The 13,831-nt window shown below is 35.1% G+C and overlaps 1 protein-coding gene across 2 annotated transcripts in view; it reads right to left on the bottom strand.

The window, feature by feature from the left end:
* Nucleotides 1-8,106: 8,106 nt before the first annotated feature.
* The window catches only part of LOC108709162 (steryl-sulfatase), a 66,830-nt gene continuing 61,105 nt past the window's right edge, over nucleotides 8,107-13,831 (bottom strand). For both annotated transcript variants that reach the window (XM_018248770.2, XM_018248769.2), the window contains one exon: nucleotides 8,107-9,140. In XM_018248770.2, the coding sequence (XP_018104259.1) occupies nucleotides 8,773-9,140 (368 nt within the window). In that variant the 3' untranslated portion in view covers nucleotides 8,107-8,772. The remainder of the gene's footprint in view (nucleotides 9,141-13,831) is intronic.

Below are 13,831 nucleotides of genomic sequence, written 5' to 3'. Positions count from 1 at the left end.
ATGAAATTCTCCTTCAAGCACTCTATGCAATAACGTGACCTTGCGAGGCATTTTCCTTCACAATTCAACAACTCCATTCTAGTCAGTTGCTATGGCACCCCCATTTGGGTTACTTTGGATATTGGGACTTCCATTTTGCTTTTATTCCAAAAAGAAAAATATTTTTTCTTTTTTAGACCAGCCAAGCCTTTTCATATGTCAGGTGGATATAGGAAAACCACAATTACATGGAAAATTCATGAAATAAACCTGAGTTAGTAAATGGGATGCAGCAGCAACTAATCAGATCTTTGATTTCATTTTCTAACAGATCCAACCTATTGTTTATTGATTTGGCAAGATTTTGGCAAGAAAACCTTATAAAGGGGATGTGGGTGCTATCTATAAAGTACTGTAAACAAACTTGTAAAATGGCAAAAAAAATTCTAGCAAAATGATGGTGACTATAATAAAATCTTGCTTGCGTGAGAACATTTTTCAGTGGATTTTTACAATAGAAACACTTTTAAACCTACCCCATAAACTTAATTTCATGTTATCATCATATGCAGGTACATAAAGTATTTATTTCTGCTGCTTGATTATTTCTCATGATATTCCACCTAAATGCATCCATGGTTAGTTCACATACTGGAAACAATTCAAAATTCTGCTGATCAGAGGTATTTACCCTGCACTTTCATCCTGTTTCTCTGTAAATCCTGAAATATTCGCCCATGAAGCATTGTATCAAGCAAATGTGCCCTTTATTATATTCTGCAAAACCTGATCTTTTATCCAGCACTTTTTATGCCCTGGTTTTTAAACGGTCTTCCCACTACCGGATTGTCATGACGAATAACTGCTGTCACATTCATTTATTTCATATATTGCTCTTCTAATGCTACTCCTTACACTGGCTTCCCCTGTCCTTTGGAATCAAAATCAAAATCATCTTTCTAGCAAAATGATGGTGACCTTATTCTTTTATCATGCAACTACAATACTATTGAATGCAAAATGCCTCACTCTTGGATCCATTTTATAACTTTTATGAAAGCAACACGTATTTACCGCCTTTCTCATCCCTGTGCCTCTCCAGAAACATTTCACTCCTTAAGGGGCAGATTTATCAAAAGTCAGGGTAAATTTTTGAATGAAAAAAAAAAACAAATCTAATTTTGAGCTATATTTTGTGTACTTCGACTAGGGAATAGCCCAAATTCGATTTGAATGTGAAACAAATTTGAAAATTCGAATTTTGAAATTTATCATGTACTGTCTCTTTAAAAATTCGACTTCAACCATTCGCCATTTAATTGCTGTTTTAGCCTATGGGGGACTTCCTAGAACTTATTTGGAGTCAATTGGTGGACTTTGAAAAAAACTGGTGGACTTTGGGAAAAACTTCAAATTGAATTTTATCAAATGCGCTATTCCTTCAAATCGTATGATTCGAATTTGGCCTAATATGGACCTATTCGACCGAAAACTGACCTATTCAAACAAAAAACCTTTAACTTAATTTCGGTTGGTCTTTTTGAATTTTTTTCAATTTGAAATTCGACCCTTGATAAATATGACCCTAAATGTTCTCTAACTAGCAAAATCCTTCCTTTCTTAACTGAGATGGAAATATAGACAATGCAGTGCAAAAATTTCTGTGGTCCACTGCCTGTGAAATAATTCTTGAATACTGTACACTACGAAAAAATATTTCACTGCTCTTAAATGCTACAAAACTAACTGAACATTGTCAGAAAATATATAATACTATTATATTTTTTACAGGTGTTATAGAAAATGATTGGAAACTGGGGTTTTCCAAATACTGGATCTTTACTTAATTTGGATTTTCTTACCACAAGTCTACTAAAAAATCATTTATACATGAAATAACCCCAATAGTCATAATTTTCCTCCAATAAGAATTCATTATAGCTTAGTTTGGATCAAGTGCAAGCTCCTGTTTTATTATTACAGTGAAATGAGAAATACTTTTTCAAAATTTGAATTATTCGATTAAAATGTAGTCTATGTGAGATGACCGCCCTGTAATTCAGAGCTTCCTGGATAACGGGTTTCCAGATAACGGATCTTATACCTGTATTATAAAAATATAATTCTGAGCAAGGGATAAGAGGGAAATGTATACTCTGTTTTGCTTTTTATTGTTTGTTTCCTGATTCCAAGTTCAGTTCCAAGGAAAAACATGTTAACCATTTAATATGACCTAACAGCTAATTAGATATATCCAATGGTATCCATTTATTCTTACAATTCACCACAATGTTTTATTGTAGTTTCTACAATATTGCACTTGAATTTTTATTCTAATGCTTAGTTTATTACTGCCTCTTCAAGCAAAGGGGATTAGAAGTATATACAGTCGATTGAAAGGTCTGAATTGTCATTATGAGGTTATTATTTCTTTATGCCCCATATCACTGACCTCTTCTGTAACATTGCTTGAACATGTTATTAATTAGATGACTGTCTATGAAGGAAAAGAAGGGATAAAAGCATGACAATCCGTATCGCAGGCACAGATACCATTATTATACAATTATGGTTGATAATTACTTTTGCTGTATCATAATGTTAATAGGACAGCAGCCAAGAAGCATAAGGTCTGGAAATTATGTTTTTTTTTAAACCAAAAGATAAATGTGAGGCTGTTTTGGGAGACCCAAGGGTTGACTCAAAACAGTATCACTGGTGATCCATAATGTTACAATTTTAGTGTTTCTTACTTTAATGATATGACCCTTATAGCCTCCACTTAGTATTAATTAAGCTGATTTATAGATATAAATGTACACATGCGCAAATGTTTCTGATCTATTTAGAGTATTTGACTATCCACTCTTATTGCTATGGTTTCTAAAGAAAACTCTGGAAATTCACAAAAACTGCAGTATTATAATTAACTCACTGACTGTGGCATTGACCCTAAATGAGTGAGCCAGTATATAGGCCCCATGGAATTCATATATGAAGCTCTAAAAAACATTCTGATGTTTAAAAGGGAAGCTAATTTTTTTTTAAAATGATCAACAAAAAGTTGATCATGATTTAACATGATCAACTTTTTGGGGGGTTATTTATTAAAGTCTTTTTTCTAGTCACATTTTTGTGATTTATTAAACCCCAATGGTGTTAAAAGTTCAAATAAAAAGTATCTCAAACCTGCTGAGTTCATGTAGAAGTCAATGGCAGATGTCCTGTTTACAAATAGAAGATATCATGATCTGTGCTGGGTTTTAAACAATAATCCGAAGATTTCATGGTTTTCAGGTAATAAACTGAAAAAGTCACAGCCTTCGGGTGTCAAATCTGAAAAAGTTGCAGTTTTTGGTGGTAAATGCGAAAAAAAATTGCATGATTCATGATTTTATTGAGTCTTTTCCTGCACATTTTCATAAACATTTACTGATAAATAGCGGGGTAACGTCTGTGCGGAGTGGTTTTCAGAAAATAGTGAGAATTTCAAAATTTACTTTTATAAATCTAACTGATTAAAAAAGAAATACTTAAATGTTAAATATAAAGTACACCTCCCTTTAAATTCTATTAGAGCTTATTGGGTTATAGGTGGTGGATTTTTTTTTCTTGAATTTTACAAGATTTTCAAATTGCAAAAAGTCTGGAAAACTCAAATCATGCATCACAGTTTTACCTCAATTTTATTTTAACCACAGAAAAAATGCAACCTTTAATTTTATTAAATAGCCACTTATGAGGCAAATGTAACATTCTTGACTATTGCGAAAATGAAAATTTAATATAAGCTTCCTCATACTGAAGGAAGAAACTTTCTAAATACAATCAATTAAATATCCTGCATTGTTTCTGAAATAATTATGTTTATCTTCGCTATTCCTCTCTCAGCATCTGTTTCTCTTCATTCTCTCTTCATGCAGCAGTTGGGTGTCAGATATTCATTGACAGTTAGATCCAATATATCTTATAGGGGGGCTCCTTTTGCCTAGAAGATGTATTAGAGCTCACTCTATTAAACTCACCAGACATCATGTCTCTCTACATGCAGAATTTGTGCAAAAGGCAGTTATTTTGTTACATTTTGTTTGTACTGGAATCAGTTATTTGAGTGAGCTCTAATACATCTTCTAGGAAAGGAGCCCCCTATAAGATATATTGGATCTAACTGTCAATGAATATCTGACCCCCAACTCCTGCAGGAAGACAGAATGAAGAGAATAAACGTAATTATTTCAGAAAAGATACAGAATTTTTAATTGATTGTATTTGGAAAGTTTCTTATTTCAGTATGCTAAAGCTAATATAAAATTTTCATTTTCGTGATAATTCCCCCTTTAAGGAAAACAACATTGCGGGGGAAAAACTGCAACAAAATGCTTGTGTTTTTTCCTCTCAAATACAAGTATCTTTAAGAAAAAGCTGGACAAAATTGTCATGATCATGCTTTGTTGTTGAAAAATCACATTGTTTTATTTAATTGTTGTCAATGAGACTGAAAATCTTTACTTTAATACATTGGAGAAAAAAAACTAAACAAAACAGAAAACACCATTTTTTTCTTGTGGGGTTATTGGGGGTGTTTTTGATGCAAAGTTTTTGGGGAAATGACAACTATTCTAGTTTTCAAAAAGTATTCATGAGAATATTTGCATTTACATTTTTTTAATTGTTTCTCAAATTGTAAAACATAAAAATCTATTCCTGAGTGTTGAAAAATGCATTTAAATGGCTTTGAATTTGTGTCTCAAAACAATGAAGGAAAACAAATTAGTATCTGTGTCTTTCAAGGTGAAACAGCGGAATTGTTGCATTGCTCTTTGTTCTTTGAAACGGTACATATTTTTACAGTGACAAAGGTTCACTCAAGCGAGGAAGTGAAATATGTTCAATATTTCAGAACTTATAATAGAAACCACCCTTTACAATGTGCGCTACTATGGAAATGGCCCTGGAAATGGCCGCACACGGATACTGTACATAAAAAAGGCGCATTTAGTCTTGAGACAAAATATAGACCAGTTATTATTATTTCAGATATTTGAAGCAAATAATCACCCCTGTTCTAACGCTGCACTTTCTGGACATGGATATAAATATTTTCAAAGGGGTTTGCCGAGTAGGCTAGTAGATTGGCAGCATTATTATTGAGTGTTTAAAAATGAATGCCCAATGGAACATATCAATGCAGCTTCCTTTGCAGAGGAAGAAAAAAAATCTTCTGTCATTGTCATTAAATGTGTGAAAGGGCAGAATGCAATGTAGCTGCTAAGGGATCGCCTCTACTGACTCAATCTCATTGAGAGATAATTAAAGAGGGCTGCTGTTCACGGACATAAATCTCAACATTGGAGAAGGGCTTCTTGTTCTGTTCAGCAAGTATCATAACGGGGAAGCACAAGGAAAGGGCAAATATGTCTGAGAGAGAAAGACCTGAGCTTTAGTGATATTCTATTAAAACAAAGATGCGGAGAAACCACAATGAATGATGATATGACAGTTTAGCTGTCCCTTTCATGTCTACTAGACAGTGAGGTGTTAGTATCTGAATTTCGTGCTCTAACAATCTCCCTGGAGCTTAAGCAGTTATTTGGACAGGAGCATTAATCAAATGACTTCCAATATATTATGCAAGATAGCAGCCTAAGATGGACTACCATAGGGCAACTGGCACATTGCACTTTATGGCAAGTTGTTTTTCTTAACCCTATACCAGCTCCCTACTTATCAACAATAATTTCCGAAGAAAATGGACGAAAAGCAATTACCTATTGAAAAGGCTTATGCAATTTTTTTTTTTATCCTTCACAGATTCATGCTATCAAGGGTCGAGCCGCTTCTTATTATACGTGGATAGTTTTCTGATAATATAGCTGTAGTGACCTTGAATGGTAATTTAAGCCGAAAGTTTCTTTTTTTCAAGCTGCAGCATCCGATCTTGCAGCAATCTTTCCAGTCTTCACTCAGAGCCCAGCGCTGCATAAAAAGGAAGGTCACATATTTTTTTTTTATTTATTTTTTTTAAATGGAGACATTGAGCAATAAGGCCTGCTGTATATTTGTAGGGTATAATAAGCAAATCAATACCATGTATTCCTTTTACAGCGGCCTCCATCAAAGCAAGCAGGAAAATGTAAGTGTTTTAGAAATACTGTGAGACATTTTACTGAACCTCCCTATTGTTTTGTTTATATGTGGTCTTAAAGGGAAACTGTACCCTTGAACATTGCAAGTCTTTATGAAAATACAGTATATCACATAAAACAATACCTTTCATGTAAATAAGATCTTTTTCATAGAAAATATAATTTTCTTATAATAGTATGGTATCCGCCAGTGTCCGACAGGGGCCCACCCATAAACCTTAGACCAGGGGCCTGCCCCAAAACTCTTAGACAAGGGGCCCACTCACAGTACTATTATTCTTCCTCACCTTTATTCTCCTAGTTTCTTTTCTTTACATACTATAATCTATTGTTCCATCTATTCCATATCTTTGTGCTCATAGAAATAAGGAATGGCCAAGAAATAGGCCAAAAGTTTAGCCGCATAGAGTTTTTCCTGGAATCCCGGTACATCAGACCCAGAAAGCTCCTAATAACAGGAAGGTCATCTCACTTAGACTCCAAATAACTCCAATTCATTTGTTTTAAATAAACAATAATAATAATAAAATGGAACCTTGAACTTGATCCTCACTAATATATATTGTTTTTTAGTAGACTTAAAGGAAACCCCACGTGAGTTTGTAATGCTGGGTTTTGGGCCAAAAAAACCTTTCAATTTTCATTATTTTCAATTAACAGACTTTTGTAAAAGCTACTGAAGTTTTTATTTATTACAAAAGTAAATTTGTTGAAAATAACAAAAATTGCCTTGGTTTATTTCACCCAAAAACCATTGTTAATTAGGAAATTAATACAGGGTTTTCCTGTAAGATTGCTCGAGCTGAAAAGGCCATTTATTGTTCGGAGACCCATATTAAGAAAATAATTCTTATTTGGAAAACCCCAGATCCCAAGAATTCTGCATAACAGGTCCCATACCTATATAGTTTATCCAGAGGTGTGGAAAGAAGGACGCAACTACAGGATTCCTGCTAATGTGCTATTTATTAGCCACACAACATGTTTCGGACAGCATGTGTCCTTTCTCACATGCTGTCCGAAACATGTTGTGTGGCTAATAAATAGCACATTAGCAGGAATCCTGTAGTTGCATCCTTCTTTCCACACCTCTGGATAAACTATATCGTTGTTTGCGGTGCTAAGACGGAGCACCTGTGGAATATTGTAAGGACTTTGATTTACTTCACATTGTGTATATATCTTTACTTTGCTAGGTCCCATACCTATGTTCCATTCAACAGCACCATTTTGAAACTGTTAAACAATGTGGGGCAGATTGTTCAACATTCAAACTGAACAGAAATCCGCAAAAACTCAAATATATTTGTCATCCAAAAGCTTGTCGAAATCAAGGGGAGTTGTATTAGAGTTTTTATGATCAATTTGGAATTTGACAGACTTATTGAAAATGATAGGTAGAATGTAATTTCACTGCATTCAAGGTTTTTCAGTTTTTTTAAAGATCAAGCTTTTGAATAAAGTTTTTGAAAAATAAGGAATCATTTGAGATTTTTCTTAATTAAAAAAAACACATAAATTGGCCTCTCCATTTCGGTCACTCCTATCCATCGATAGCTTTCTTACAATTTTCACTTGACTTGCACCATTGTGTGCGTTTCTGTAAAGTTCATCCCAACAGGTTGAAGGGGCCCATTGACACTTTCCACAAGATCTAGGGGATCATTTATCAAAGTCCAAATTGATATCAATATTTCCAATCAAATTCGTTAGGGATTTTTAATCTTATTTATTATAACATTTTTCAGAAAATTTGCTTTGTGGTGAAAATTCAGATTTTCATGATTTTTGGATTTTTCCAGATTTTTTACCCAAAAACTTTATGGTATTGCACGAAACCCAGCGCACATCAAAAAATCATTGGAACTTCTCTTCTCCCATTGACTTATAAACAATCTCGACAGGTCTGAGATGCCAGATTTTCAGATTCTGACTTTTCCCTCCTCGGGGTTTAATAAATTCCGAAAACTTCACATTGTTTTAAAAGTTTGATTTTATAAAAAAAAAAAAATCACAAATTATTTTATCTTGCTTGCAAACTTGCTTGCAAACTGATATATTTTTTACATTTCATTGCTTCAGAATAAAACAAAAGCAAAATTATATAATGTTTATACAAGTTTCTTTTCTGCTTCAAATACATTTTCTTTATCTGATAAAAGTAGAGGGCAAGTTATGGCTGAAACAACATCATTTTACCATTCTACATTTTAGCTCCTTCTGGAGATGTTGAAGTGGTTTTATTAAGCATTTTATTATAATCATATTACAATTCCAATGTCATTTTCTTAACATTCTTTGTTGTGTTTTTCTGTTTAGTACAGCAGAGGGAAAATTACATTTTTCTTTCAAGCATCGCATTACATTTATGGAATGCAGAGGAATTTTTTAGCTCATGATGTGCCCAATTGAGTCATTTCTCTGACAGAAGGACAGTAACAAAATACAAGCGAATACGCTTGAGGGTAAGCACATAAAAGCTGATGTATGTTGTAGGGCTTACTAAGTATAGAAAGGACAAAAATCTTTATGTATAAGGCAGAGTCTTAGAAAGTGGTTCCGATGGAAAAGACACATTGGACAATGCTTAAAACCTGATTCTTGAGTGGGAGGGTTGAAGTGTAGGGGTAGCTGAATTATTTCTCACTCATTCCAACTTGAAATCATAATCATAGTCACAGTAACAAAACTCAGTCCATGATGAGCAACACATTTGGAGCCATGGTTTCCAAATAACATTGTCCCAGGATAACTGATTATCAACGGCTTGTAGGGTCTTCTTGTGGGTTTCTGTTGCATGCTGAATGGTTTTAAGGATTTCAGAAAAATGGGGTTCTGTTTGTGGTGTCAGAGGATTCTTTTCTTCAGGGTCTTTAGACAGGTCATACAGCAGTGGTGGGTCATGAACAGTGACAAAGCTTCCAAAACAGAAACACACATGGGATGCAAAACAGCCATTGGAGTCCTTAGGGTGAAAGTTGGGAGTGAAATAGAATGCCTTCCAAATTGATGTACCTGAAACGACAACATGTTTGCTCAGATTAAAGTGTAAATGGAATGAAGACAAATGTAGAAGACATACTGTATGAAGTAAATGGCCAAAATAGAATAAGCCTCAAGGAATTTTTAGAAGTAACAAAGTCGTTTGGGGTTTCTGTCTCTTCTATAGAATGGAAAGTGTTGGACAAAAAAATTGAGTATCTGTCATGTTTACTTTTATTACATTGCTATATTTCTATTGTTTGAATAATTTTAAAGACTTGTTCTTGGTTTTTTTATCCGGCAATGTTTGAGACCACATTGGCAATTCTAGTGAGCACTGGACATTCGTCTTGTACGAATTCCCTGACATTCCAAATAAATCTCTGTAAACTTAAAAAACATGACTAATTCCTATTGTAGATGTATTATTTTAGTTTTTACTCACATAGGTGTGTGGAATTGCACAGAATCATGTACATACATACTTCTATTATGTAGCGCTACAGGTATGGGATCCATTTTCTGGAAATCTGTTATCCAGAAAGCTCCAAATTAATTTGGAGGTGCAATGTTAGCCTCTGGGGAAGGTCCCCATAGGCTTCCTAACAATTTTTAGGTCAAAGAAAAATCGTTCGATCGATGGATTAAAATCCTTCGAATCGAACGATTCGAAGGATTTAATCGTTCGATCAAACTATTTGCGGTAAATCCGGCATGCCTCTCTGCCGGCTTCTGTGCGCAGGCGCGCACTTCCGGGTTAGGAGTTCCCGATGCTGGCGTTTGACGCCGATCATTTTGACACTGACATCATGATGCTGAGCGTCATGATGTCACTATTGAGCGCCAAATTCGAATCTTGGCGCCAATTCTTTCTTAAAAGTCCAGTCCACCATTTTGTTAATGCCCAAGTTGGCTTCGGACTTGTTTCTTTTTACGCACTTCCTTGTTGGTTTCCGCAGCAGAAAGCCCACTAGTTGAATAGTGAGAACATTTATTTTCTTATATTGCTTTACATGTGGCTGATTAACATTAATATCTAGCAGTATATATCTCTGTGTTTACATATAAAACATAATTTGTGTTTTAGGAGAAATAATGAAAATACATCTGCACCTTTCAAAGTTCTTATTTATGAAAGCGCTGTAAGAAAAAGACAGTTTATACATCATTATTACCCGTGTGCCAAATATATACCGTGCCAATGACATTTAATGATGGTTATACATTTTCTGGTGTAGTTAGAATTCAAGGCCGTGAAATATGAGCAGGGAAATATACTGTGTAGTAAGAATTAGGGAGCAAAGCTCTGAATACCAAATGAAAATGGAAAGAGGAATCAGAACTACACGTGTTGCATAAAAATACATTAGCTATTTAGAAGAATTGAGGCAAGCCAAGGTACTTGTAATAATGTTTAAAACATTAGGAAATATCTTCCTTTTCTGCAGAGGAAAGTGGCTGAAATGGAACACAAAGATATCAGCAAATTTTCTGAAAGGACATTAAAACATTTATGACAGAAACAAAATGATTTAAAGTGAAACTCCGTTTTCCAGTTATTTCAAATGTATGTTCATTGACCTTAATATACTAAGATTAGTCCATACTGAATGAGGAGCTGCTCAGATATAAGCTTTGCTTCTAACACTACAGAAACCAAATTGATATCAGTTCATAAAAGAGCTTTACTTTCAGGCTATTTCTGCACACACTGCCATTGGTTGAAAGTAATGAGAAATGAAAGATCAATGTGGTTGCTGAATCAGGCAAAATGAAATAAATGAGCTATGTTTATGTTTTCTATCAAAACATCAGGCTAATTAGAGCGTTTCCTTGAGAAAACAAGGAAAATTATTTTTTTGTGCAATGTATAAAAATTACAATATAACAGTTTGTAAAATCTGCAAATAGAACTGACCTTAATAGAACATTGAATCATTATACATTGCACCCTACAGTAAAACAGAGAAGTACATGTCTATAAAAGGTATCAATGCAGTTGGTCATGTTGTGCCTTTTGTAGAAATGTTGGTGAATAAAGGCTGATGTGTTGTTTTCCTCTCTGTGTCAATTGTGCATGGAATTGGCTTGTTAACTGGATCGGACTGGGCTGGTGGGACACTGGGGAAAAACACGGTGGGCCCTGGATGTCCCAGACATGCTCCCCAGGCTGGCCCATAAAGCCAAGCTGTTGTGGTGCATCTTTTGTGTGCGCGTGGGTCATTCACATGTACAGTGGGGGTGAGAGTTTGGAGGTCAGGAGGGGGGCCAGGTGGGCCCCCAAGGCTCCAATCGGACTCTGCCTGTAAATTGGCATATGGGACAGATTTCAGTGTGAAAAAGCAATAAATCCATCAATTTGTCTGTTAACTGCTGATGCTATGTCTGTCAGCTCACACACAACACAGAGTGGAAGACATTGGCACACCTGAGAAACACAGGCAGAATAAACAAATGTGTGTCACTGGCCTTAAAACCTTAATAAGTGCGAAAATGTGATAAGTTAAACTGTTTCTGATATAATATATGTGAGATGCTTTAATGTCAATGGCTATTTTTCCAGCAACTTTTTCTGGGCAAAATACATTGGAGTCTATGGGAGCAATCAAATTTGTCTGACATGACCTATCCTTCATAAAGCCATGCTGATTGCTGCTCATAATGACATTCACTAGGACAACATTTTGAATTTGATCCCTTAACAAGCCTTCAAATAATTTGCCCACCACAGATGTCAGACTTACTGGCCTATAATTGCCAGTCTGAGATCATAATCCCTTTTTAAATATTGGAATAACATCAGCTTTTCTCTGAAATAAAATATAGTTCACCTCCCTACATGCTTATCGTTGTGTTGGTGGAATGTCATGTTGAGCCATTTTAGCCAAAAGTCTCAATAAGGTAATTCCATCTGTAGATTAGCAAATTTGGCAGCATGGTGGGGCAATGCTTTTTACTGCTGCCTTGCAGTATTTCCAGGAGGGTCCTAGGTTCTTGAAAGAGTTTGTACATGTTCTCCATCTCAAATTATCTTCTACCTTTGTGTTATTTGCATTTATATTGTTTGGTGATAATGTTCTCATCTTGCCTTGGGAGCCCAATTGACTAGAATGTGCCCTTGATAAAAAAAAATATTATTGTAATTGTATTACTGACAAACATGTTGCATTTTTTTTAAAGAATATAAATAATATCCTTGTTAAGTACACATTAAGGGTCACATTTACCTAGGGTCGAATATCGAGGGTTAATTAACCCTCGATATTCGACCGTCGAAGTAAAATCCTTTGACTTCGAATATCGAAGTCGAAGGATTTTGCACTATTCCTACGATCGAACAATCGAAGGAATAATCAATGGATTTTAATCCATTGATCGAAGGATATTCCCTCAATCAGGAAATTGTTAGGAAGCCTAAGGGGACCTTCCCCATAGGCTAACATTGGCCTCGGTAGGTTTTAGGTGGCGAACTAGGGGGTCGAAGAATTTTTTAAAGAGGCAGTACTTCGACTATTGAATGGTCGAATAGTCGAACGATTTTTAGTTTGAATCGTTCGATTCAAAGTAGAAGTAGCCCATTCGATGGTCGAAGTAGCCATATTCGACCATTCGAAATTCAAACTTTTTTTCCTCTATTCCTTCACTCGAACTAAGTAAATGGGCCCCTAGTGTTGTAAAAAAAGTAATGAAGGCTATTAGATGGCTGCCATGGGCCTAAAAGTCCATGCAGGTAAGTCACTAGCTTTAAAAGAGAGATTGGCAACTGAAGCACACACAAAATATATTTCACCTTTTAAGAATCAGGACTGCCTCATTACCTATATTCTGTGTCCTGGATGCATTCAATACAGTGCATTTTGTATATCCAACCAGCCTATGGCAATACTAAAAAGCACTAGAGTATTTATAGGTGTCCAGTTTAAGGTGATATGGTAATTTCTCTCCTTTTTCTTATGTGAGAAATTGAATGAGCCAATGATAATTATATCCCTTACATATTACCATGTCTGCTTTTATGACGGTCACCGTGTTGACAACTCAACCCCTTCCGCCAACACCAGCAGCTATTTGATTTATACCAAGTCTTACTCAGTGATGAAAATTAAATTAAATAGGATATCTCCCACACCACGAAAGGTGATAAGCAATTGAGAACACCACGACTGTTTATTCTGTGAAAAAGATGCAGATATGTTCTCTAATACAATACTAAATTGAATATTAGCTATTTTTAGAAGGCAAAGGCTCTAGAGATTTTAAGTCCTAGTTTTATGCGAGTCATTAAGCTGAAATTCAGTGCAGCTTGAAAGGGAATATTTTCTTCTTGGCTTTTCAAAGCTAATTTACTGTACCTGCTGTTCCTCTCTGTGTCGGGAACTTTTTTAATGTCTTCATTTAGGTTTGTGTGCTTTTTTAAACGGACACATGCTGTAAATCCTATGAATTACAATTCCCTTGAGGCTTATCTCTTAATGTTTTAGTTGTTTCAGAGGGTCTGATAATATTCCAATTACTAAATGCTGATATAGAACAGAATTATCCTCTTGAAGATTTCATAGCCCCCCTCGTTCAAACATCCTGAACCGTCACAGTTCCATTGGAATGTTTAATATTTCAGTAAAGTGCCGTTAGCACACAAGAAATAGTTCTGCATCTTCAAAGATAAAGAAATCCTGCTTGATTAGAGAGATGTACGTATAAAGTAGGAGTTATTATTTCAGGTG

This window comes from Xenopus laevis, chromosome 2S, assembly GCF_017654675.1.
Source record: "Xenopus laevis strain J_2021 chromosome 2S, Xenopus_laevis_v10.1, whole genome shotgun sequence".
Classification (NCBI taxonomy): domain Eukaryota; kingdom Metazoa; phylum Chordata; class Amphibia; order Anura; family Pipidae; genus Xenopus; species Xenopus laevis.
This window is presented reverse-complemented; position numbering and strand designations above follow the sequence as displayed.